At 38.5% G+C, this 26,789-nt stretch overlaps 1 protein-coding gene across 2 annotated transcripts in view; it reads right to left on the bottom strand.

Moving 5' to 3' along the window:
- Positions 1-2,499: 2,499 nt before the first annotated feature.
- Positions 2,500-26,789, bottom strand: part of adcy2a (adenylate cyclase 2a) — a gene marked incomplete at its 3' end in the record, with an annotated part of 49,263 nt that continues 24,973 nt past the window's right edge. Inside the window, exons 5-25 of one of the 2 annotated variants that reach the window (XM_080500619.1) lie at positions 24,693-24,841; positions 24,462-24,573; positions 23,666-23,793; positions 23,349-23,507; positions 23,127-23,259; positions 22,868-23,044; positions 22,730-22,770; positions 22,460-22,540; positions 22,306-22,375; positions 21,964-22,061; positions 21,488-21,572; positions 18,069-18,218; positions 16,859-16,978; positions 16,567-16,751; positions 12,259-12,343; positions 8,447-8,605; positions 6,798-6,944; positions 6,532-6,642; positions 6,239-6,353; positions 5,038-5,162; positions 2,500-2,652 (exon numbers count right to left, since the gene is read on the bottom strand). In XM_080500619.1, the coding sequence (XP_080356745.1) occupies positions 2,500-2,652; positions 5,038-5,162; positions 6,239-6,353; positions 6,532-6,642; positions 6,798-6,944; positions 8,447-8,605; positions 12,259-12,343; positions 16,567-16,751; positions 16,859-16,978; positions 18,069-18,218; positions 21,488-21,572; positions 21,964-22,061; positions 22,306-22,375; positions 22,460-22,540; positions 22,730-22,770; positions 22,868-23,044; positions 23,127-23,259; positions 23,349-23,507; positions 23,666-23,793; positions 24,462-24,573; positions 24,693-24,841 (2,583 nt within the window). The remainder of the gene's footprint in view (positions 2,653-5,037; positions 5,163-6,238; positions 6,354-6,531; positions 6,643-6,797; positions 6,945-8,446; positions 8,606-12,258; positions 12,344-16,566; positions 16,752-16,858; positions 16,979-18,068; positions 18,219-21,487; positions 21,573-21,963; positions 22,062-22,305; positions 22,376-22,459; positions 22,541-22,729; positions 22,771-22,867; positions 23,045-23,126; positions 23,260-23,348; positions 23,508-23,665; positions 23,794-24,461; positions 24,574-24,692; positions 24,842-26,789) is intronic. The other variant, XM_080500620.1, reaches the window with a different exon arrangement.

The following is a 26,789-nucleotide window of genomic DNA, read 5'->3' as shown; positions in this document are numbered from 1 at the left end:
CAGCCACATGTTGACAAACAGCAACTTATATAGCCATTATCACCTTCCAATGAATCTCTTGCATCATGCTCACAAGGATGTATGGAGAATATACAGCTGTTACCATGGTAACTTCTATTTTAAGTGTGATTCTTCATGGATTAAAAAAAAAGCAGATGATGTAAATCATTAAGTCAATTTAGATCATGTGAAGAGGACTGCAAGTAGAAAGACATATTAATGCCTGAAGTGTTGATGTAAGTACAGTAAATGTCAGGAGTTAAGGTCAAATGATGGGTTTAGTCGAGTCCAACCAAGGTCAAAACTTGGATTCGTGCATTTGGAAATGTCATCTCAGCGTTCGTTTGTTTCGAGGTCAGAGGATGGAGTCTTCGGAGACAGCCGCACTGTGAAAAGGTCATCTGTAAATGTCCTCACATGCTCATGTAATTTCAGTATTTCTGGTAGTTTTTGTTTGGTTTTCAGAAGTAAATGCACTGTGTTTGATATCAAGAGAGTGGCCCGCTGTTTCAATCACATTTTTTGATTCAAGCTTTTCACCTGAAAGCAGCAAGGCCACTAATCATGTCATTCTAAGTTTCGATGCGTCTCCCCTGGCTGTACTCATCTGGACTTGGACATGCAAGATTTAATTGAAAGTGGACACCACAGTACGAAGAAGACATTACCCAAGCAGTGCTCCTGCATTCAATGATTCAGCCCATTAGTTACTGATGAGTTCAGACATATTGTATCTGATCCTGCGCTCACCAGAGAGCGCTGGCTAACATCAAGTCAATGAGCAAAGAGGGCCGATTCTTACTGTGAGGTGCGTATTATATTAAAGTCTGCATTTTAGTCGACCACTGTGATGCGGCAGTCTAACACCACCCAGTTTATTTAAAGTATTTTCTCCTGCCAATCTAAACGCAGTGCAGTTGAATTGTGTTGCTCTACAACAGAGTAGCTGAAAAACCACACTCATTAGAACTGAAATACATAGAAATTTTATTTTTTATACAAAAAAAAAAAAATTATAGCATCATCAAAACATCAAAACACTTTTGGTTGTATTTTCTTTTCTTACAAAAACCACCGTACCACACACACTCTAAAACCTACCCTGTACACAGGTGAAGCCTGGATTTTCCAAAAGAAAATCTTGATACTGAAACCATCTCATCATGTCCTGTATGCAGTATTCCAGCATGACTTTCAGCTGTAGGGGGGCAACAATCTGTGGGATAGATGCTGTGAGAAATATGGAATTGCTTTTATTTTCTTTTAGTAGATTCAAAAACCCATATGTTTGTCTGCTTTTTCCATAGATGTTGTGAAACTGAGTGAATATGCAGTATTATTTAAAACATGATGAATATTATGGCTGGAATATTAAAATACTTTTTTAATCAAACAGTGATTACAAATCAGGCTAATAAAAAGTGCTTTGATGAAAGTAGTTGGTGTAACAAACAAAAGACTATCTAACAAATAATTAATTTAGTTTGTAAAGTGGATGCCTGCTAGCTTTGGAGAAAAAAAAGAAGAAGAAAGGAAACCATTGTGGGCATGAGTCCTTCAGCAACATTTTGCAATTTTTCACTATGGTTACCAGGAAATGGTGTTTTCATGTCTTAATAGTTTTTGTTTGTAAAAAAACACAAAATTGTTTACTCATCTGACCCTTGATGTCATGTTGTCATCTTACCACAGAAGAACTGATATATTCAATAAAACATGCGGACAAGATGTTATAAATGCAGATTGTTTTGGATAACCTGGCCTTGTATGAGAAACAGAATATGTTCATGGGTTCTTTCTCTAATCAATTTCCATTCGTAGTGATAGACCACCTGTAAAATACATCCAAGATTTGCTTCTTCACACAAGGTAGATGTAGTTATGTACAACTTGTACACTTTGTTGTTTAACTGGGATTTGATACATGGTTGACTTTCCCAATTTACTCCTACTCCTGCCGTCAAATGCTGAACTGGATTTCATCTGGCATCCAAACTGAAATGATTGCTGTGAAGCAAGATCAATTTTCATGCATTCAACTGAGTCGGGTGTTTCCATGATGAAGTGACAGCCACAAACCTCATAGAACTGACTGTCTTGTGTGATGATATGGGCATATTTGAATTTATCCTCTTTACATACATTATTACTTCTGACCTTTCCAGTATGGCATTTCAACCTTCGACATTCAAAGTACAGTATGACTTTTTTTCTCCCTTTTATTGAAGGGGGGGAAGGGTCAGCGGTCGTTACTGCCTATCTGCTGTACATGCTACACTTACATACATAAGTGACAAATTGTATACTACAGCTGTGGCAAAGGTCATCTGCAATGCAACACTAAACTCAGATTTGTCTCCTCCATGCAGCTGAAATCTGATTTCTTCACGCCTCATTCTTAGTTTCTGTTGAACTGAGAGTGAGAAGATCAAACCTCGTCCATCTGAGATAAAAGTCTGCTTTTGTGCCAGTATGAATTCAGAATACTCTCAACCGATTTTACGGCATAACATTCCCCTGGGAGAGTGAGCGAGTCATTTCTGTATGCACAAAGAAGGTCTTGAGTTCTCCTTTGCCTTTGACATTGATGATGCCTCTGCAGGAGCACATGTAGCCCAGGGTCAGGAGGATCCGACTCGTCTCCTCCGTCACCTGCAGGGAGAACCACATAGGTAACAACAGCTTGGTTTTGTTCCTATTTTTTAACGTTAGATTCCTGTTTGGAAATGTACTCTGCTCTTTACAAGAAGAAGAAAAAAAAATGTCTTTGCACCCTGAAATGAAATTTAGCAGGCAAAAGCAAAAATTTCAAAATTAACTTAAAAATGTCCATTCTTTTCTTCAAAGTGTACGCCAGGTGAAGCTGAAAACAATTCTTCTTTTGTTGCTGTTATTTAGGGTTGTAGGAGAAAAAGGTCACTTGTGATGTCGCTATTTATGCGTAAGCCACATACATAAATATGAAGTTATAATACAAGCTGCACAGAGCAGCTTTCAGGGAACAAAGTGCCATATGAAGGCGCAAGCTGTATTTATAAACAACGCCGGCATCAAATGTCTGGGCTTTAAATTTGGTTACACAGCATAAATGAACACTGGCATTGGGATATCTGTGGAGCATTCATCATTCTTTCCTTTGCATATATCTCAAAATATTAACAGGCAGTTTCAGAATACAATTGAGATCTCTGCAGTGGTGCTGCACACCACAAGCAGATGACTCTATCAAATGTGTGCGAGCTGTGAAGCGTAATACAGCCCTCCGAAGACCGAATGATTGCCACAGCCACATGCCATGCAGGTAAAAAAAACCATTACATCTTATCAGCGCTCAGACAGGATGCCAAGAGAAGATTTGGAGATGTCACATGATGTTAAGATCATGAGATGTCCTTGCAGCCATAAATGGCACATGCAGTATAAAAAAAGAGACTTATCTTCTATATTTATGTGTTGCATCTTAAAAAGGTACCCATTGGAGAAGGCTTTCTACTGTGGGGGTTTTTGCTGGAGGATTGATAAAAACATGCTGTCGTTGTGTGTCTCCAGACAAGGCTGTGTACACTTAGACATAAGGGTAGTATGGGAATGACCCAAAATTAGATATTTTTGCACATTATTTTCTTACCTATAAGTCAAATCTAATAAAAAAAAAAAAAGGTCACAGAGTGGAGAAAAAATAGGATAAAAAAATAGTACACTAGCAACATTCTGTTGAAATACAGTGACATCTACAGGTCACAGGTGGTATGTATCAATAAAATGAGATATATAAGTGGCTTCATAGTGTAAGTTGCATGACCAGCCAAACGATTACAAAAAGTGGGACAGTGGGAAGCGAATTGCTTTGCACACATTGTTTTTTTATCATGCAGATGCTGTGCTTCATCAAGCGCCAGCTGTCACTTTCACGACTGACTGCTGAACTTATAATATGACAAGGTTGATGTTCAATGAGGGAGTTAGAGACGGGATGCCCCCCAAAAAACTTAATATGATAAAAGAAAGTAAATGAGCACAAAGCTTTTCAGTTATACAATTGCATGTGTCAATAAACCCACAAAACTAGATAAAGATATGCCCTGACCCAAAATCCATACCCGTTTTTCACAGATACACACACAAAAAAACCCTCACAATTATTCAGATTCGTAGAATATTTCTTGCCTAAAAGAGCTTTTTACAATTGCCTTTATTCAATAACAGCAGTGGTGTATTTACTGAGATTAACTATTATTCAGAAACCCAGGAGTCCATTGTTAGGTCTCTAAATGGAACCAAGTGATTTTTAACAGAATTATCATCTCCTGGGATTATTCTGTCACCACAAGTCTCCTTTTAATTAGAGGCCTATTTAAAAAAGCACTAGGTACCTGAATTGTTGCATCAGATCTTACAAGAGAAGGTACTTTTTTTTTTCACTGTTCATGAATACAGGCAGTGTTCTCCTATTCATTCAGGGTCTACATGAGCCTTATAATGATTATTTATGTAATCAGTCAGTCATTGTAACTGCCTATTGAACCAGCCCATACAGCTTGTCAGGCATTCACCAACATCAAGTCATTTGTCAATCGTGGAGTACAAAAACGGCTATTTCCCCCTCTACAATTACAAAATTATTTATTGACACGGACCCACTTAATACACATGGCTCAGCGTTACACATGCCAAACCTGTAGGGAGCAGTGTAACAAGAATCATGAAGCCATAATAGCCAATCAGAATCAGAAAAAACACAACCTCACGAATTGTGACGTAAATGTCCGCCTAATCGCCTTTAGATGCGAATGGAGACACTGAGTTTTTCCAAATCTCCACTGTGGCTGGAGTTTTCAGGAATCAGCAATCATTTGTGGAGACTCTTACCTACGTTTATGTATAAATGCAAGCGCAGAGAAGTATCAACATTTTGTAAATACTTGGGTATGTTTAATTGTGACCTTAGCGTCACTATGTGGTATGTTATTGAATCGTGGAGTCACACAGAAAAATATGCTACATAGGCAAAACCTGTTGAGGATTTTCATGAAATACCTGTATTTTCCCAAGGACCCCAGTGCTGTCCATTCTGCTGGCTACATTCACTGTGTTTCCCCAGATATCATACTGTGGTTTCTGGGCCCCGATGACTCCAGCTATCACTGGACCATGGTTAATACCTGACAAAGAAACAAGTCATTAGGAAGCATTTCAGATTCTGTTGCAGTGCCAGGGAATGTGTTTATCTCCGCTCGGAGCAATTCCATTATCTCGCTGACAAAATGGCCCTATTTGATGCAGTACTAGGTAAAATAGAGGCTTTGTAGTTTTAATTAGAGAGTGATCTCGTCTTAAATCTTTACGCAAAAACATTTGACTTGAATTTGATACAGAATACTTGAGTTTTTTTTCCATGTTGCTGATTAATTATTGACTGCACCTTAAAAAAGGCCTTCAGCAGGAAATCTGGTGCTCTCAGCATAAACAAAGCTTTTCACAAGATTTCATCAGAACATGAGCAGAAGTGGAAGCTAAATGGAGCTGAACCCTTAATCCCTCAGCACTCTCAGCATCCTCGCTGAGCAGGCTCCGGAGCCTTTTACAGCCCTGACATGACACGGGGCCTCTCTTCACCCACACATGACTCAGCCTCCAGATAGTCTTGAGATAGCTGTGTTGTAGAGGTGAGCAGGAAGCACACGGGCATAAATTCATTGATTCTGTTCTGCCCCCAGTGGGTGGAGACTTGTATCCTTTACTGATGGAGCATTTTAGGCCCCGTCTGGAAGCAGCGGGGCTGTACAGTCACACACGGGCACGCTGCTGAGTTAATGGAGCGCCCCATGCTGAGATCTTCACAGCCAGGTTGAAGGTATCGAACTCTGACTCTCAGCACATGCTGGCAGCTGGGACCTGCCTGCTTTCCTACCTCTGTTATCGGCATGCTTACTGATATTTTCCTGGTATTCAGACCACTCTGTTTAGATAATGACTCCCACAGAAAAATACAGACTCCAGCAAAAGAGAAGGCTTGAATGACTAGGGGCTACACACTGTGGTCTTTCATTGCTTCTTTAATGGGCAGCCTTATTCACTATTCTCATAGAGGTATCCGTAAAGATATAGGGGTAGAAAAATGTATGTGTAGTACAATCGTATTGGGAAATAAAATTAATGCCAAAACATAACACAGGATATAATGTAATCTTCTATATTGGACTTGCATTCTAAATGGCAGCAGTCATATATAACTCACCAACTCTGAGTTTGAAGTCATTAAATGAGTGCTTGTTGATGACGTCCAACTTTCCCACCAAGGCAAACGCAAACTCCAACATAGTACCTATATGCATGTACTGTCTGTCATGTTCCTGCAGGAGTAAGAACACAAGCATAATTATTAGATCATGTGAAATCATGGATAATGGATTTCTTAATAAGAAGTGTGTGTGTGTGTGTGTGTGTGTGTGTGTGTGTGTGTGTGTGTGTGTGTGTGTGTGTGTGTGTGTGTGTGTGTGTGTGTGTGTGTGTGTGTGTGTGTGTGTGTACCTGCGATGTGTACTCTGGCCCAGGTGATGCGTTGAGCCCTGTGGCTGCCATGTAAGTGCTTCCAATGGTCTTAATCTTTTCCACACCACTGAATTTCGGTTTGGAAAGCAACTGAACGTAGAAACAAAAACAAAACTCACAAAGTGGTTGTAAAAATATAAATATAAAAACATTCTCCATTCTGCTTTTAGGTCATCTCCTTTTTTTAAATATTCTAATAACAAGAGAGGACTTTGGGGTTTGCATGAAAATTAAAAGACACACACCTCATCAAAGTCAGCGATGATTTCGTTGAGGAGCCTGAGGCACTCTAATCCTTCTTTGTTCACGTCAGACTCGGTGTAGAACTCCTTAAAGTCCGGGATGGATGCAAACATGACACAAACCAGGTCATACGACTGATGGTAGAGATCCTGCATGATGCAAAGCAGCAGTGAACACAATACAGATGTTAGCTTAGACACCCCCAAAGCAAGCATATGGAATAATCAGCTAAAACCTGAGCAACCACAGACTTTCAACTGTTAAAATACAGAAGACTCAGTTCTAATGACTCATGTTACGTCTTGATTTCATTGGGAGTTTGTTTTGTGTCTATTTAGGATTATAAATGGCACTGAAAATCTGTTCTTAGTCAGACAAGAAAAAAAGATGTGACACAAGTGATAAAACAAACAGACAAATGAACAAAGGCAAAGGAGGCTTCCCAGTCACTTAAAAATCCATTAAAGCTGCTCCTTGTTCCTGGATGCTGTTCAAGAGGAGAAAAAGTTGTGCGTTGACTGGCCATTCTATCACGCGTTAGACTCCCTTTAACACACACACACACACACACACACACACACACACACACACACACACACACACACACACACACACACACACACACACACACACACACACACACACACACACACACACACACACACACACACACACACACACACACACACACGATTGACTAAATTGCCTCTGTAGTGCCAATCAAGTTGAAGAGCCACACAATTATACAGAGTGGCCCTCTATCACATGAAAGGCATGCAGTGTTACATTTCTAAATCCACCATGAATGAAATCATGAGGAAAAATTAACTGTGAACTGTTTTTTAGTGATCGCATGTTCTTCCTGTGGATTGTCTGTGGGTACTCCCCCACTTTCTTCGGACGTCTAAATGCATGCATATGTGGTAGGTGGTGACTCTAAATTGACCATATGTTAGATTGTGTGTCCTTTAACAAAGCAGATAAAGAAGATGGATGGATAAAAATGTAAAAAAGACAAATGCTGGGTATAGTACAATAAAGTTCTTCACATTATTCCACGTGTGACAACCTTAATGAGCTCTTTTGCAAACCCTTTGAAGACCCCATCTCTTTATTTGCTTCAGATATAAGGCCTGATTCGTTAAAACTGGTGAAAAGCATTCTGAGGATAAAGCCAGAATGATTTCAGAATTGTATTTACAGGAAGTAAATGAACATTCCTTCTCTGTCTCCTAAATTTTTGTCATCATAATAGAAAATGATTCTCACATAGGGTTAGGGTTAGGCTTTTTATTTCAACAGTTTTCATGTAAAGCACAGCTGAGCTGAAGTATTGCAGTTAATAGTTTTTTAAAGGGAATGGAAGGCATTTGCTGTGACACACTTTAGATTGTATGACTCACAGAGTCTGCTAAACACTGTGCATTCACACATTTAACAGTTTCTATATAAACCACTAAATCAAGCATGAGGTGCAGCGCTGCTGTGCCGCGTCACTAAAGAGAATGGATATAAAGGATCTTGGCGACCAGCCGCAGGTACTGAAGAATTTCTGTGCCAGCACAATGTATCCACTCCACATCCATTTGTCTGAACATGATTTCACATTCAAATTTTATGCGCTCATTAAAAGAAAACATTCATTCCGAACCTCATTTTTCCAGTTGCGTGCCAGGAAGTGTTCTGCAACGTGCGCCGGCAGGACATTCTCCAGTAGAACACGGTTGAGGTTCTCCATGGTTTCAATCTCCTCACACTCCTTCTTGAACTTGTTCTTCCAGAGAAAGTCTAACCTACAGTAATATTCATTCTGTTACAAGAGGACACAGAGGTGAAGAGACTGAAGGTATAGCTGTACAGCTTTGTTTTCCAATTCACAAAGAGAAGAAGAAACAGTCACAAATATGGAAAACAGAGACGACAAAACAAATGTGGTACTATTCTGATACATTTAAGGATAAATTGTCACTGTGTGATTTTCCTAAAGTTTAATTTGGCAGTTGTCAAATTATGGGGTGAGCTTTTTTTCTTTCTTTGACAGATTCTTTGTTTTTCATTCATAAAAAGAAAACCGAAAGATATCAATGATGGTTAATAAATATGTATACTTTACTTCCATTTTGAGAATATACTATTGTAAGTGTAATTAATATGACTTTAATTTATTACGGTAAATTAACCATGAGCTGCAAAACAGTTGCAACAGTTTCAGCTTTTATTTATACTTAACAGATATTTCAAATTAAAACCAAATAAGTAGCCCAACATGAGTTATGCTTATTTACCAAAGGATCCCAAAAATGGTCAACAATGATTTGTCATTTGAAAAACAGTAGGAAGCAAACAACCAAAAATTACACAACACATGTGAGGCACAGTCTTGTTCAAGCTTAAAATTCAAGCTCACGTTTGCAGGTGCAGCAAAAATATCAAACTGTAATCATCATCGTCCAGCAAAACCTATTAAAGGATTTTGTTGTAAATTAATGTTAAGTATCTGGCTTAGTAAAATTAAATGTGACAACAAGTAAGTGGTGCAATGTATTGAATGAAATGAATCATGTGACATTTCATTTGTTTCTACATGTACCTGCCTCACAGCTCAGGAGCTCAACTCAATTGGCTGCTGTTCCTTAGCTGCGCAGTGTGATCGGATTTGATAAAAATAGAATTAAACAACCAAACAAAAACATGGTTGTGAAATCATCAGGCAGAGGCACTGATATGACTGGATATTGCAAACTTAACTTCGGGTTACAACAAGAAATAAAAACAGTGGGGCGGTGCAAAGACGGAGCATAAAATAATGAAAAGATTCAGTTGTTTGCCTGCATGGTTAGTTGCACATGGAGCACATTTATTGAACAGGGAGCTAAAGCAATTTGTCTTCTGCAAAACCATTTATTATCCACTCAGTCTTAATCTGTTGCCACTTGTGGTGCTGAACCAAAATCCAGAAGCAATTGTTCTCAATATTTGTGTGAAGTACAGATCCTTCCAAACACAATTTCCCTCATGTTTGCACAGTGTGTTACGAGGTAAAATAATATAACTGCTCTATCTATTTATATCATATTAAAAATTGCAAAGTGCAAGTTAACTGTGCTACGACGTCGAGCAAGTGTCCTTATCATGTCATCATGATGTGAAATTAAGCAGTTTATGCCTCCAGGTTAAGTTAGCGATATATAAAGACAGTTTATGACTTTACAGCTCAAATGACAAATAATAGAATTTAATAAATGTATAATATATGAAAGTTTCACACTTAAAATTAGATTTAAAAAAAACATATTTTATTGTTTACCTTTTTTGTCTTAAAAGTTTTAGCTTCGTTGGCACATTTCCTAGATGTGAAGCACCAAGTGTACAGTCATTTCATTATATGAGTAATAATTGTAAAATATCTGGAAGTTTAACTGGTATTCATTATGGGAATAATTAGCATACCCATAGAATTCTAATTATTTTGGTTGCATTTTTATTTCCATGCTGAACACCAGTGTGCAGGAGCAGTGTGGTTGCTGCACATCTCATCATTGTTAATTAATCATGAAGGCTTCTATATCACAACAAAGACTTGATGTCGGTCACTAAGTGCTACTGCACTGACTGCATTTAGAAGTCTATTAAACTACTCAAATGAAGTAGAAACACATATTTATAATATATGTTTAGATTGTATGACTCACAGAGTCATACAATGCAGTTATTTACAATATTCTGTATGTTATGGTTATGTATGGTGAGGTCTGAGGGAAATGCATTGGTGCAATCAGAATGTGAAGGCTCCTGCACTGTTTTCTCTAATATACCTTGAGGGCATTCCTGGACTGTAAGTCTATGGTACCGTGGAACTGCAATCTTGGATATAGCAGGGCTTGGACATTCTGGCGCCTTAAGCCAGGAAGGATGTGGGAACAGCACACACTTGAATGAATGAGTGAAATATGTTGATTGAAAAAAAACAACATGGAAACAGAAAACTTAAATAAGTATTTTGAGTGTATATAAATGCTTCTGTTCATCATGAAAAATGTTGGATGGGGCACTCTGTTCCCCAAAAATATGAATGGGAATTTGTTGGTGGAGGACATAACATATTGGACAATTCCAGAAATAAAATATGACTTTGGCAAAACAAAAAAGAAAAATTTAAACTGGTTCTGTGTCTTCTTTTAAAATGTGTGAAATACTTGTGCAGTCATAAACAATGCAACTGTTTTTACATGTTGTAGATCGAATAGTGTGTGATCTATTATTATGTAGCCCACCTGGTCTTTTGTGCATTCTTGCAAAAACACCAGTTATTGCAAGCAAGTGCACTAAATGAAAAGTGGATGTTATTTTGAATATCTGTCAGATACAATTTTAAGTGATGCAGTTAAAAAACAGATTGCCCATATGTTTTAGAGTGATATCACGATTGCAAATGTTTTTAAAATCAGTTTTTTTGGCCTAAGAACTGCTGCTAGGTAACCATTTTTCATTAACCTTGCACCTCTGCTCATAAATGACCAGAGTGAAGAGTCTCCAGGATGACCAGTTCTCTGTGTTCGACTGTTATCTATTGACTAGTAAATGTCAGGTTACACCTGAGTAACTGCAGACTTGCTGATGTAAATCCCTACTGTGACTTACAAAAGGAGGTGACAGAAGGAGCTCTCTCGAGCAGAAAACATTCATGGATTGATTTTTCAGCCAACAGGATGAATGGCAGCTGAGACTCTTGTATGAACATCTCATATAAGATGGTGTTTACATTTATACATTTCTATTGAATACAAAGGAGAAAATATGGGTTAAAAGGACCATGAGACTTAAGCTAAGGGTATATCCAAAAATAATTTTAATATCAATGAAAAGTTGTTTATTTTGTCCATAAATTTGACTCTCATAAATGAAAATAAATGGCAATAAAAGCTTCAAGCATCTTTGTAAAATATACCCGAAAACAAACAAAATAAAATCTTGAAAATACATCAGCTCCTTCAATTAAATATTTTAATAGATAGTGTTCATTATTTTACTTTGACTTATAAATGATTTAAAAAAATTATTGAAACATTACAATTGTGTTTCACTGTTTGAATTAAATCATTGGCAAAATCAAGTTTTCATTGTACTTTAATTTTATGAGATGTCACGAGAAGAATACATTTTGGCTTCACACGGTGTTGTGGATACACTCAGGCTAACAGACATGTGGAGGATATAAGGAAACAGTTATTATAAGGTGAAATTATGAAGGAAAAGAGAGACAACAAATAAACCGCTTTTGGATCAAAAGGGCACAGCAGGTAATAAAATAGAAGAGAAAATCTGGAATAAAATATAATAGTGATACTCCTGAAATGAAATGACACAAAGTTGCAACCTATTCTTCTTTCTGAGCCGTGGAGATGAAATGTGCTGCGGAGGACAGATGATAACGTCATTCAAAATACTACGGCACTGACATACCTGTCTGGCGAGCACGAGCAGGGTGATGAAGAAGATAAAAAGAGAGATAGAGCCCATCGTCTTCAGGTCTTTGAGAACTCCTGGTCTTGAAGGGTAGGGGGGGGGGGGGGGGGGTAAAGGAAGAAAACGCAATGTGTAAGATGAGAAATAGATTAGGACAGAGAGAATAGAGAAGCAGCATCGTAGGTGAAAAACAAAAGACAGAGAGGAATTAATTAAAAATTCAGATTGCAATCAGTGGTGACATATGTCACACGATTGGTTAGCAGACCATTTCATTTCAGGCTGTCACTCTGTCCAGACCGTCGCTTCTGCTCTGCTGTGACGAGAGCTTGTTTACTATGTGAGTTTAAGTGACTGAACTTTCCTGCCAGTGTGCATTTATGAGGAATATGTCCAAAGAACCAACCTAAAAGATTCAGCACTGCAAACACATTTGATACTTGAGTACCAGGCTACCCCACTACAGCTATTCACTGTGCATGTTCGAATCGCACATTTTCCCACAAAACACAGTGCATGCTAGCAGATGTTAAGGGAGGGGAAAAGATTTAAAAGTACCAATTAAATAGTTAAAATCAACAAAGAGGCAGATTTCTCTTCATGGCAGCAAAGTGTGGCCATCCTTAATTAACTTCTGCATGTATGATTAGACTCACACAGGACTATTGCATCCTAATTTGAAGTAAGCACATTTTGCATATTAATGGACTCTTATCTAGGGCAGAGCTCAGCAGATGACTGAGAAAACAGCCTGCGAGTTCTGCCCTCGCCCGCTCCACCTAATCGAGCGTCTGCAAGAACAAACGGCCACATCTGAAGAGCTTTAACACAGTGACAGGACTCTAACACGAAACCTGGAGCCAATGAAATGGCAAATATGGTGAAATGTTTCATTTATTAAAACAACTGAAGCTTTCAAGTCACAACTTCCACTGAAAAATCCATGTTTTAGATAACAGCTGTTGGTAGTAATGTGACCTTTACTGGGAAATGTCCACAAAATCCCCATTATCTCACTTCATTGGCTTTAGACAGGAAACCAAAAAGACAGAACACTACCTTCCTCTACTGGTTCTCACACAGATTATGATCATTAAGTGACACTTCTTTTTTTTTAAATCATTTACATACTTTAAATGAAAGTGACTAATGCTGTGGGCTCTCCCCCAAAATTATTTTGGACATTTCAATGAAAAAGCTTTTATTTGTACGAAGAGCTTCCAGGTATGAATCAAAGAAGCTCCATATTTTTCCAATAAAACCACAATAGATGTCGCCATAATATCCAAGGACTTGTTCAATGATTCACCATCTCTGGAGGAGCTCTAGGATTTATCTATTCATAATATCTGCTTTATTTATTTCGTTCAAACACAAGAGCAGAATAATCAGAAATATCCATAGGTGCCATCGCCTGAGGGGGAGAGGTTGGGGGAAGTAAAACTTTTCGAAAAAGGAAATACTTGGTCAGTGTCCATGAAATTGCACTTTGCTTCTGTGCTCAGTCACTTTCCCAATCACAAGTGAGTGTGAAGCTCAGCTCGCAAACCTTCAGGAGTACCAGTGATTGTCAGAAGGCAGATGGATTGACAGGTGGAACATTGTGATTGTGATGTTTCAACACCTGTGCGTCTTTTACCTCAGAGAGGGAGCAAAAAATTGCATGTACTCTTCCTCGCTTCCTTCTGGCTACTCCTATCATTGTGAAGCAGAATTCACCAAGTGTTGGTTTGTTCACCCATTAATGGGGAACGTGAGCTGGGTTTAGACCGCTGTGAGACTGTGCAGTTTTACCCTCCTAAGGATGTGTTGTTGCGATAGTAATCCATCTTTTAGATATCCCTGGCGCATACTGCATGGAAAGCAAAGAGCCACATCCGCTCCTGTGCCCAGTTGCTTTGAAGAGCTAATAAAGACAATCTCTTCACCAAGTCTTGGGAAGAATCAAGGGACTGTTCCACCTTAACTGGCTCCTCTCAAAATGCACTACTTTGAGTTTCTCCCAGATGGTTGAGTGCAGATGGATATCCTTATCATGGGCAGATGACCAGGCCTGTGATACCAAGAGCAATGTCATACAGAGAGTGGACAGGTCTGGAAAGAAATGGTCCAAAAACCCTCAGGCAAAAGGAATGCAGCATATTGTGTAAGCAGCTCTCAGTATGGTGACAGGGACTTCCCCACATATGCGGAGCTATAGTGGTCGAGTAGCACACACGGTGCATCCACCAGAAAAGTCCATCATGGGGGTAGTATTGTATTTCCTACACAGTGTAAGTGAACAGACAGCCACTTCGCAGTGTGAAACAGAATATAGATTAAACAGCATGGGTGGTGATGTAGCCGGAGATCCAGATGTGGAAGTGAGGACACTCAATGCATAGAGCATCGATCACAGACCGAACTGTTACATCAAAACACCACCGAGACATGACAAGTCAAGTCACTGCACTTAAGTCCCTGTGTACTCCAATCTTTGCTTCATTAACTGGAAATCTATTTTTTATGGAACAATAAAAACCACAAGACCATCTGATAATATGAATAAATGGGTTTTTACCTTCATTGGAAGTGGAAATATGAACTCTTTTGCATTTTGGCCTCAAAATGGTCTCATGATGAAATAAAAAGATGAAAACATTGTGAGATTTTCTTTAGGGCCGCTGGAGGAAAAAAAGATGCGGAAGTTAAAAAAAAAATCCTTATGCACTTCGAGAAAAAAGTGGAAGATGTTTTTTTTTTTTTAAATACAAACCGGAAAAATCCATTTCCAAGCTCAACAACCGAACAAACTAGTGTTTTCAGTCACACAGAACCATCTCCAGAAATGAATCCCAGACAATCACTCCATGTTTTATAATGAGTCGGGTTGTAAGGGTTATTGAAAACATTAATTACAGTTTCTGTCAGAAGTACTCGATTTACTTTTCAGGCAACAAAGGCGGGCTGAACCAATTTAACAAATTCTCAGTCCATTCACTTACAATTACCATCCCAAAACAATAACAGTCACATGCAGGATTCATCAGACCTCAGAGCTTTCTATTGCTAATATTACATGTTGAACCTGGACACTGAAAATTACTTTGAAAAAAAAAACTAAGACTCATCAACATGCATGGATAACTTGCAGCAAATCAAAATCCAGTTAAGTAAACTCACCAGCACAGACGGAAAGCCGTACATGCTAATTTTGTGTTTACACTGAAGTGGAAACACAATACACAATAACCTGAAAGGTTTACACCTCCAAGTTGCTGTAACCAAGAAATAAATATTGATGAAAAAAGCTTTCCCAAAAAATAAATAAATCCATTTAATAAATGATGGTTTAATCTTATCAGACATACACAGGAGAATCAACTAAACCCCAAACTTCCCATCAAAATCTTGTCAACTTAAACATGCACGCACGCATGCACGTCACAGAGTAAATAACTTCAATAAAAGCTAAGTAAGAGAACTGAAAGTGACTTCAGAGCCCAGGAGAAATTAAGGAACAGGAAGAAATGCTGCACCCTCTCGTTAAAGAATAGAAATGGAACAGCAAAGGCTTATCTCTGTGAAAAACACTTCCCTCAATGTGGCTCCTCTAAAAAAAAAAAATAAAGATTGATATGTTAAAATATGGTATGACACTTAAATAGTAATTACTTAAGTAGTTCTTGAAATTATAAATTTTATTATATTTATACATTTTGTATTTATTTATTTATTGGTCAAATGAAGAATTTGAGTGTTACTGGCCCGTCGAATCTGCCTCAATACGAGGACTCATTTTCTTTCCAGTTTTGTGTCAATAAAACTATTTACAATACAATAGGCTCCATTGGAAACAACACAAGGTGGCTAACATAAAGCCCGTGGGCAAACACAGTCCTGCAAAGAGGCTCCAATCCAGCTACCAAACCACCCAGTAATTTGTTATAATTTCAAAGAAACTGTCAACTACTTGACTTTTCCTTTGGACATCCTTATCAAAGATCACGTTTTGCTTCAGACTTTATGTCTGTTTCTTGGCTGTTATACCCACAATCTTCATAACGGGTATTTCACTAAAAAAAGAGCGATATGGGGGAAAGAAATGCAGGTCATACAGAATCCAAAGCAGGCTTGAGGTTAGTTATCAACAAGCTGCCATATGCAGCTGTCGTGACGAATGTGGATTCAAGAGAAAAAGAAAAGGTTCATAGAGAAAATACCGTCTTTAAACCTATGGCCATGTGAAATTACCATATTAATCCATTTCATATGGCTGGGATATTGACTTTTTGAAGAGATTCTGTCCAAGATAGTGAAACCTACCTGTCCAGGATTTCAGTCTTGTATAGGAATCTGCTGTATTCATCCAGCAGAGGGGCATGAGTTTGTAGGATGATGACATTGTAGACCACCAATGCCGCCAGCATAATCATCATCTTCAGCTCGTAGTTTATCCTCAGAAACACTGAGCAAGAAATCAAGCCCAGGATGCAACTGTAAATTAAATACTAGACAGGACAAGAGGCAGGAGGGTTTGTTGATTACCACCAATGATTAAAAAAAAAGAAAAAGCTTGAAAAGAAACATGACAATGAAAATGTTTGTTTTCACTTACTGGAAGATAGAAATTGTTTTTGCCAGTAATGGTAATTAGTTGCCCGTTGGAGTAAAACAGTGTTTCGTTGGATGAATTGTGAACAGGAACTGGAGGCAGCACGTTGTCTTCTAAGAAGAACTGGGCGGAGGGGGGGGGGGGGGGGGGGACAAACACAAAAAGGAACCCTGTCTTTGTCTCTTTTTAAAGAATTTCCATGAAATGTTCTATTACATTTCACCTGTGAAAACAAATCACAAAATGTATGTGCACTTTGTAAAATACTGTCTGCTGGCTTCAGCATGTGAAAAGATGAGCTCGTTTGCGTTAAACTCGCAGGGGGAAAATAGAATCTTGTTAGATAAGAGGCCATTGGTGACAACCATTCAATAGTGTCCTTTAAAGTGAACCTGCGGGATAAAATGAGGATTGGCTGCCCCACTGAGCAAAGCCAAGTTAATTTGGTTCATTCGCCTTGAGGGACTGACCCACGTCAATCGCAAAACACGATTATAATCTCTGGAATCGATTCGTGTGAAGGTCTGAACCGGGGTCCTGACATTGTGCTTTATCATGCAGCTTCCTTTCAAGCCCCGGGCTACCATTCTACCTTAAGCCCTCCTCCTTTAGTTTTTTTTTTTGTCTCGTTTTGCTCTACAGAAATAAACCTTAATCGAATAAATGTTAAGATCAATGAAGAAGAGCCAAATAACATTGAAAATACAATACACTCTCTTTCTTTATCACTCTGTGCACATAATGTTTGGACTGTTATACAGTGCAGGGCAGAAAGACAGTTAGACAGACACGTGGAAAAAAAGCAGTGCGACATACATATTTTTCTGCAGGTGATTGTATCGTGGAATATCCCATATAGGTGACAGTAAGTTAAAAAAATAAGCACAAACCACAATAATCAATACTGCGCTCAGAAAACTCTTGCAGTCTCCAACTATGAGGACCGAGGCACATTAGCTAATCTGACAAGTGCCTCATTTCATCAAAATTACACAGAACTGATTAAGACAGCATCATTTGCATAAACTGTGATTTAGGTTTGCCAAAAAAAAAGAAAGTACCTGCTGATTCTTTTTGTTTGCGCAACATAAATATATATGCCAATGGATACTAAATGGTTTGCATTTGATAACACAAGTGTTATCCGAGGGATACTTTGCTCCTGGAGACACTCTCACAATGCTTTCTCCTTCCCTGAGTGGTGTACCTGAACATAATAGCTTACCATGTTGAAGACTGCCATTATGAGTATTAGAACTGTGGTTGTCATGGTGAGAGTGATGCGGGGCCATGGCTTGTTGGCAATAATGACTGATGACCTCAGCAGCCACATCCAAGAAGTAGAGGCGCTTTTACTGCAGTGCTGCAGGGACACAACAACAGACAAACAGAAGAATCTCAGAGCACAAGAGGACTTAGGAGCCAGGATGTGGTGCAGCAGAGGAAACACACTGGAGACCCACCAGTGAGCTGATGCCCCTACATATGAACACACACGCACGCACACACACACACACACACACACACACACACACGATTGACTAAATTGCCTCTGTAGTGCCAATCAACAAGTTGAAGAGCCACACAATTATACAGAGTGGCCCTCTATCGTATGAAAGGCATGCAGTGTTACATTTCTAAATCCACCATGAATGAAATCATGAGGAAAAATTAACTGTGAACTGTTTTTTAGTGATTGCATGTTCTTCCTGTGGATTATATGTGGGTACTAACACTAACCCTAACCCTAAATTGACCGTATGTTAGATTGTGTCTTCTAACAAAGCAGATAAAGAAGATGGATGGATACAAATTTAAAAAAGACAAATGCTGGGTATAGTACGATAAAGTTCTTCACATTATTCCACATGTGACAACCTTAATGAGCTCTTTTGCAAACCCTTTATAGAGATCTTCTTCCTTTTTTTTTTTACTTTTCGATACACATACAAAATAAATAATATTTGTCATGTTTTAAAGTAAAATGACTAAATAAATTGTGTTGGTGCGCCAACTGAGAAGATGGAAGAGACAAAGCACAGTGGTGTTTCCATTACATTTGTCATAACATATTTAGAATTCTAGAAATCCCACACAAAAGATCATTTCTAAATATTAACCACAAGAGTTCATGCATGTATTCCCTTATGATTAACTTTCCTTCATTGATTCTTTCATTGTTCAGTTAAATGTACTAATTGATTTTCAAATTGATTGCTTGATAAAGCTGAAAATTACTGCATTATTATTTCAGTATATTTCTAAACTGGGTTTCTATTAATGCTAGTATAAAAACATGCTTGACCTCTGCAGATGCTCATAAGGTCAGTACATTCAATTAATTTGCTCCTTACAGCAATACTGTAGCATAATGTGTTTCATATTGAAACATGGAGACAAATAAACCTAAATCATTAGTTTGATCATCTGAGAGCAATATCTGAGCACAGCTGAGGCTGAATGGTTTTAACAGTTGAATGTCTCAGGGGTGTACATTGAAACACACTATACTAATGATGGCAGACCATTTTGAGCCTTGGGGATCATTGGAAATGTAGGGCTGGTGAAGGTCGGGATTATCACTTTGTACTGAATTTGAGACATATGCATGAGATTTTCTAATTTGCTGCGGTGCAGCGGTTAAAATGACAATAGATTGGACTCGAATGAAACGTGTAAATTAGACTTATCAAGAAAAAGTACTGAAGGGGTTGAAGAAACATGATGTGAGGTTACACAGCCAGCAGAAAATACAACTGGCTACAAAAGGAGGATTTATTTTAAAGATTTGTTTTGTCATTCTCATTTTAATTTGGCCTCCATCTATTTTTTTTATATTACTTTAACCAGCAAATCCCAGACAAAGGGCAACAGATCTCCACGAGTCCAAAAGACAATCAGTCACATCTATGGACAATTCAGAGTCATCAATCTGCCTCAAATGCACGTTTTTCGACTGTTGGCAAAAAACCCACACATGCTCAGAGAGAACATGCAAACCACACAGAAGGGCTCCCACTGGACTCGAAGCGGGATTAATCTTACTATGATATGAGAGAGAGCTAACTATTATACCGCGGTGTGGTCTAACTTTATCACATGCATGTCAAAATAGTTGCACATGTTGCTGTTTATGCAAAAATGTTAGATTAAAATAATTCCATCAAGAAAACACATTAAAAGTAGGTATCATTTTAATATCAATTATTAATAGGTTGATAGCGTTCTGACAAAATAAACAGGGACCATAATTTCATTGGAAATATTGGAATTCATGCCTCTTCACTGAGTTATGCCAATGCAAAAATACAACAACAAAAAAACCCCGTCCCTCAAACACATAAAGGGAGACTATCCAAAACAGAATTTAAATTAGTTTGCTCACTTATCCTATGTTAGTAAGCTGATTTTCAACAACCATAAAGTTTTCAGTCATGCTCAGTTTATTCACCTGTTTCATCAATGATATTCTCTTTTGACTCAAGGCTACACTGAAAGAACTGAATGCGCTATTTCACACTAAAAGACACTCCTCTGCAAATCCCATCTAAGAAAGAGGCATGTGTTTGTATCCCAAAGCCAACTGAATCCAATAAAATAAAGAAGAAAAACATTTCAATCATTAGCCTGTAGCTGATTTTGAATATTTTTCTCCAGAAACTGTAGCATAACATCCTGATGCAACCGTTCAAAAACTAAAGCCAAAGCTCAGCAGTATGAAACAACATTGACACAGATCAGCAGGGGGCCTCTCAGCTTTAGGTGTAGAGTGCTGGGTTTGGTTTCTGAGTCTCCGGAAACATCCGCATGGAATTTTCAGGCAAACATTGCATCCTCACCATCAAAGAATTCAAAATCAGACATGGAGTGCAGTGATGTTTACAAGCCTATAGCTTTGGAATTTCTGAGTGCCTTTAATGTTTTAATGCTCATTTCTTTTTCCTCTCTTTCTGTCTTCTTATTATCGCTTTGCATTTGTTTTTACTTGACGGTATTATAGAAGGACTTGAAGTCAAGTTCTATCTTCTTGCAGTTATTTAGACAGCTCCAGAAATTGCTCTGTTCTTTTAGAAAGTTTTTTGCGGCAATTTGACTGCCAGGCATATTTTAGGAGGACTTGACCTTTATCAAATGTATCAGGGACATTGGAAAAAATGGTTGTAACCTTTTCCAAACTTTGTATTCTCACAAATGTATGACATGCTAAATATAATATGTAAACCTCTGATTTTGTTAGTGTACTAAAATAAATTTGGCAATTATTAAGATGTACAATAAAAGAAATCTAATATTACACTGTTGAATCTGTTCATATTCATGGACATGGAAATTAAGAAAGAAAAGTTAGAAAAGCACAGACCAGCACAGGACATCTGAGTCAGTAGAGAAATTGATTAATTTTTGCTCTGAGGTCACATAAGAGTGCTACTTCTGTTCACCTGAGGGGCTTTTAATGGGCTGTTAAGCTTCCAAAGGGCCACTTGAGCCACTCCTGTGCCTTTGGTTCAATTTTAGGATAAGGCCAGAAGAGCTGCATTAGACAGTCAGGACATCTCTCGCTTGGGTTTTAATGAAAGTGGACTGAAATAATGATACTTGTAGTAAATTAATTTGGAGAAAAAGACCACTTACCAGGAAGTGTCCGATGAAACATATGAAGAGGATCAAGGAAAGGATGAGAAAAGCCATTCCAAAGGATATTCCCAAGAGAGCTGTCCTACAAAATAGGCATACATGCGATGAGATTCAAGACTGGCACCAACCTCAAGTCATGATTAAAGGGGACAGTCAACTTTTCTTTCTTTTTGGATCAACACCATCTTTATTGTTGACGTTTTTTGTTTGAAGAAATCTTAGTATAAAACAGGGTGATATCTTAGATGAAGTTGGAATAATAAAATTGGGTTTACAACAAAACTATATAAATGAAAAGGTTAGGCTTATATATATATATAAACCCAAATCCCCCTCAGATTTAATGATTATTCAAGGTACAGAAACACAAGCAGAGTTTTAAATATTTTATAAGAATCAATATGTGTTTATGCTCACAGAACCGATACATGTTAACCCATTCGTATTGATTAATATCAATGACAATCACGTACTTTGGCAGCACGAGTATCTGCACGATAAAGATGCAGAAAAATATCAGGCAGGCGCAGGTGATGTAGTACTTGAAGGCCGGCAAGGTTGTTGCTCTGTACTAAAAAGATGAGGAGGAGGTTAGACATCAACAAAAGGCCTTTTAAAGCCGACAACAGAGCTTTTTGGCCGCACACTGAGGCAAAACACATCTCTGCATGATTTATAGAGCTTCAGAGGAGGGTGAGCAAAAGAACGAGCGCAAACAATACGCTCTCTAACAACATGCATCCTTTGTGACAACCGCACCAACATCCCCCTACAGAAAGGGACAAAAGAAGTGATTTGCTGATATAGTTTCTTACCTCCTTCTCTAAGGATTTGTTGTGAAAGAAGAGCGATATCCTCTGAATGTCTTCAGACTTCAGCCACTGTCTGGAATCATTAAGACATTGATATTGATCAAAAAACAGCTAAAAAAGAAGTAACGTTAATGTGCCTTTATATATGCATGCTTACTTTTGTGAATTTATCCCATCAAAGGTCCTGATCATCCTCTCATTAAGTTCTTCTTCAAATCTCTTCTTTTGAGATTTTGTCCTTCAACAAGGAACAAAAAGAATGAGGCAAGTATGAGAACATTTTTTTATTTTTTTTTATTCTTATTCAAATTCATCAAAGCCTGAAGCAGAAATCTAGTTTTATTAAACATCAAATTTTTTGTCTGTGTGATAAAAGTAAAAGAATAATCCTGTCAAAAGAAATGATGCTGTAAAGTGAGCAGCTTGCCTCTCTGATCTCTGGAATTGATACTGCCCCATAGGCACACCCTGAAAGCAAAGCAAGAGGAGAGGGGGAGGTTAGCTCTTTCGCATGAACTTTTCATCTCCTAAATCACAACATGAGAGCAGCGAAAACATTACACACTGCAGTGTTGATCTTCCCGTTCTCATTAGTCATGCTGTCTCTGTGGTGCAGGTTGGCAAAGGGCTTGGCGGCTCCCCATGACTCCAAGTAGCGTGTCATCCTGACTGAAGCTCTCATCTTCGCCCCATCCGGAGTGTGTCTGGGTCGGTAATGATGCTGTGGGCTCCGACGCTCCACCTGGACAAACATGGAAATCAAGTGATCCGACAGCTTTTCCCTTAACCCCCAGTACAACCCTGTGATCTGTTTTGTACAGCACCTTTGGGTTAATGACCAGATAGGTGATGACCTCATGTTCCTTTAGGTAGGGATCTCTTTCTTGTCCATCCCCATCTTCCACCTTATAGGCACCATTTAGGTGCTCCAGTGTCACTGATGTGATGTGGACTCGCCTGGATTTAAAGATTTTAATCAATTACTATGAATATAAACACAATTTTGGGTGCAAATTAAGATTAATTTCTCTGACTTTGCCACTCACCCTGGTACACCTCCTGCCTCCATGTGGTTAGCTAGTGTGACATCATGTGACCACACATCATACTGCCACTTCTGAAGTCCAATGACACCACATAAGACATTCCCAGAATGGACGCCGACACGCATGTTGATGTCGACCCCTGTGGCAACTCGTACCTTCCTGTCGGGTATCATAAGTTAAAGTTAATGTGGGCAAAGATTCATCGCTGATGTACGATCTTGCTAAATTACCATGCATGTATTATTTTGCTGAAACACTGTGTTACAGTGTGACTAACAGAAACATATAAGTTAAAAAATCTTTTAGCTGGAACTTACTCAATGGCCTCACACATGTCCAACCCCATTTTCACACAGTTTTTTGCATGATTCGGCAGCGACTCGGGCAGGCCAGACACACAGTAGTAGCAGTCGCCAAGAATTTTAATCCGCATACATTCATTTTCCTGCAATAATAAAACAAAAACAAAAAAGAGTCAATGTTGAAATTGAAATGAACAATATACTGCATTGTCGTTACAATTTAGCAGAGCTGCTGAACTTTGTGTCATTAAAGTTTAGAATGTTTACTTTAAGTGATCAGTTTGTGTACGTGTGCATGTGAATTACACCAAGGAGAAACAGGTCTGACAAAATATGTACAGGAAAGGAACAATGCATCACCAGATGATCAAAAGAGACCTGGATGCATAATGCATTGTAAAGCTGGCTGAAGTGTAAATTCTTCCTGCACTCTAAAACCTGTTTTGATGTTTGAATTTCATTGTACAGAAGGCTTTCTGCTTGAGTTTAATCCTAAAATACTGGAAACTTTACATGTGACTATTTCAAACCTGACATACTTCCCAGAGGACCGAGGACTTTTGATCTTACTACATACAATAAGTGTGAATTCCAAAATTTCAACAGGTGAAAATATGCACCTAACAAAGCAGAATCAGAACTTTTAATGGAAACTTTCATATGCATTTGAACATTGGGGGGGTTTTCGGTATGCAGCAAAGATTTTGCCATCACACTGTTTACATTATACACACTGTTTACATTAGTCAAAAAGAAACATGATACTGGTAAGTATTCAGAAATACAATATAGCAAACAATAAAGTTGTTACCTTAGCAATTTGATCAAATTTGCCAAACAGCTCGTTGAGCATGTGCACCAGCTCTCCAGGTGAGCAGTCACTGGCCAGCCGTGTGAATCCAACTATATCAGCATAAAGTATGCTACAGATAAAAAAGTTACAAAGTTACAAAAGCTTTCAACACCCGAGTCACACAGTTTAACTGCTCTACTTGCTAGAATTCAGAAGCTAAAAAAACAAACCCAAAAAACAACGACATGCCTGACGTTAGTGTGCCTCTGGACATAAAGATTGTGGAAGTTGTTTGTGTTTTCAATTTGGCCAAAGTTTGGACCCTTGAGTCTCTGGATGATTTCAGCTTTCATGACACGTGCGATGTGAGCTGGCAGCAAAGACAAGAGGAGACGCTCCTAAAGGTGACAATAAAGAAGAAGATGTTAATGCAGGGCTTAAGACAACCAAGAAAAACAAAGTGATAATTACATTTTTATATTTAAGATAATACTTTTAGAACAATGCACAGGTTTGAAAAGCATCAGCTAAACGTGCTGTAAACACAAAGATTAATAGATTACAAAAAGGTGTGCTCAGAATTTAAACCAAAAAAGTCGGACGGCAGTCCTGCTTGCATCAAATTCACACGCTGCTTTTCGAGTAGAAGTGACATCATGAGACATAAATAAACCTGTAAAATGTCAAAAACTCAAATGCAAATCAACAGTAAATGAATACATTTACACCGTCAGCAAACATTGTATACCTGAGAGAACAGTTTCACCACTGACATGAGAGGTGTGTACATGACAGCCTGTTTTCTCATTTGACAGGGAGTTTGAGTAAATTTGTTTGGGCTCACGGTATAATCTGACAGAAACTTCATGTGTTGTAAGATTACAATGGGGAACCTTCACTTGTCTTTAAAAAAACTTAAACATTTTACTGCAAATGGATGTTTAATTGAATTATCTGATGAGAGACAAAAAGCCTTCAGTGGCCTGCATTAAAGCTTCAAGTGTGAAATGAAAGTCAATTAGACATTACAGTGTGTCAGGCTCACTCCCTCGTACTCAAAGTTATGATCGGTCTTACTATCTTCACATGTGTATGTCACTTGTTCCTTTAATTTAACAGGGATTCAGTTTATGTTTCACACCGAAGCAACTTGCTTGCAACTTGGGGTGAGCAGAAGTTCAAAATCGTAGAAAACACTCGATAATCCAATGACATTTCCACCTTGACAACTGCTGATCATATCACTTCACTTCTCATGCTCAGAGGCTCCAACGTGGAGGCTGATGCCTACAAAAAAATAAATAAATAAATGCTTCCAGGGATTTGGGCTTGTGATGAATTCACATCGTCCCACTTGGGCCACTCAAACCAAAAATATATGCACTCACTGTAGTACCGAGCACTTTGGATAAAAGCATTCAGCAAACAGCATATATTATGAGAGCACTGAGCGCCCAGGAGAAACGTGCCTCTGCACAGTTACTACCATCTGTCACAGGCAGCAGCAGCACTCCAGGGCTACTGAAAGAAAAAAAAAAACACAAAAAAAACCCTGCTCCACCCAGAACATTTCCAGTCTCGCTCGTGGCAGTTCAAACAACGCAAGCTGACTTCACCGAGGGGAAAACCAGCTCCACCAAAAGCCCCAGTTCTTGCGACGACAGCTGGATTTACCCCTATCTGACAAAATAACTCCCCAAGTAATTAGAACTCCAGCAGCTGTCGTAGCGAGCATGAGCAAGCCTTCATCAACACCTCGCTAATATCGCACATGATGAAACTGCATGGCAGGACAGCAGCTGCACGAAATTAATCATCCAATCAGTGCAGAACATCCATCCATTTATCACTCTATCATTTCTACCGCTTTATCTAAGTTTAGAGTTGCAGAGTCAACCCTGGCGGAAGGCGAGGTTTTACCTGAACAGGTCACCAGTCCAACAGACACACACTCGCATTCACACCTACAGTCCATTTATCTAATGCAGACCGCAAAAAAACATGCAAACATGCACAAACACATCAAACTCCTCATAGACAGGCCTTCAAGCATGGACTCTATCCAGGGATACACTCACTGTGAGGCAATACTGCAAGCCACTGCACCACTGTTCAAGCTTTAAGTAGAATGGCCAAAAATATAGGAAGTATGTTTTAGTATGTTTTATGTATAATACACTGTTTTAACTGGACTAACTTTTAATATATTAAAATTCCACACAATGCTGTTAAAACAAGCATGTTAAAAGTGAATGTTCAAGGAGTGAATATTCAACACTCTCAGTGGTGCACTGCAGGGATATAAGTACATATATCATAGCACTGATAACAGGAAGAAAAAAAAGA

This window comes from Blennius ocellaris (assembly GCF_963422515.1).
Source record: "Blennius ocellaris genome assembly, chromosome: 8".
Taxonomy (NCBI): Eukaryota; Metazoa; Chordata; class Actinopteri; order Blenniiformes; family Blenniidae; genus Blennius; species Blennius ocellaris.
Note: the sequence above shows the minus strand (reverse complement) of the source record. Positions and strands in the feature narration are given on the sequence as shown.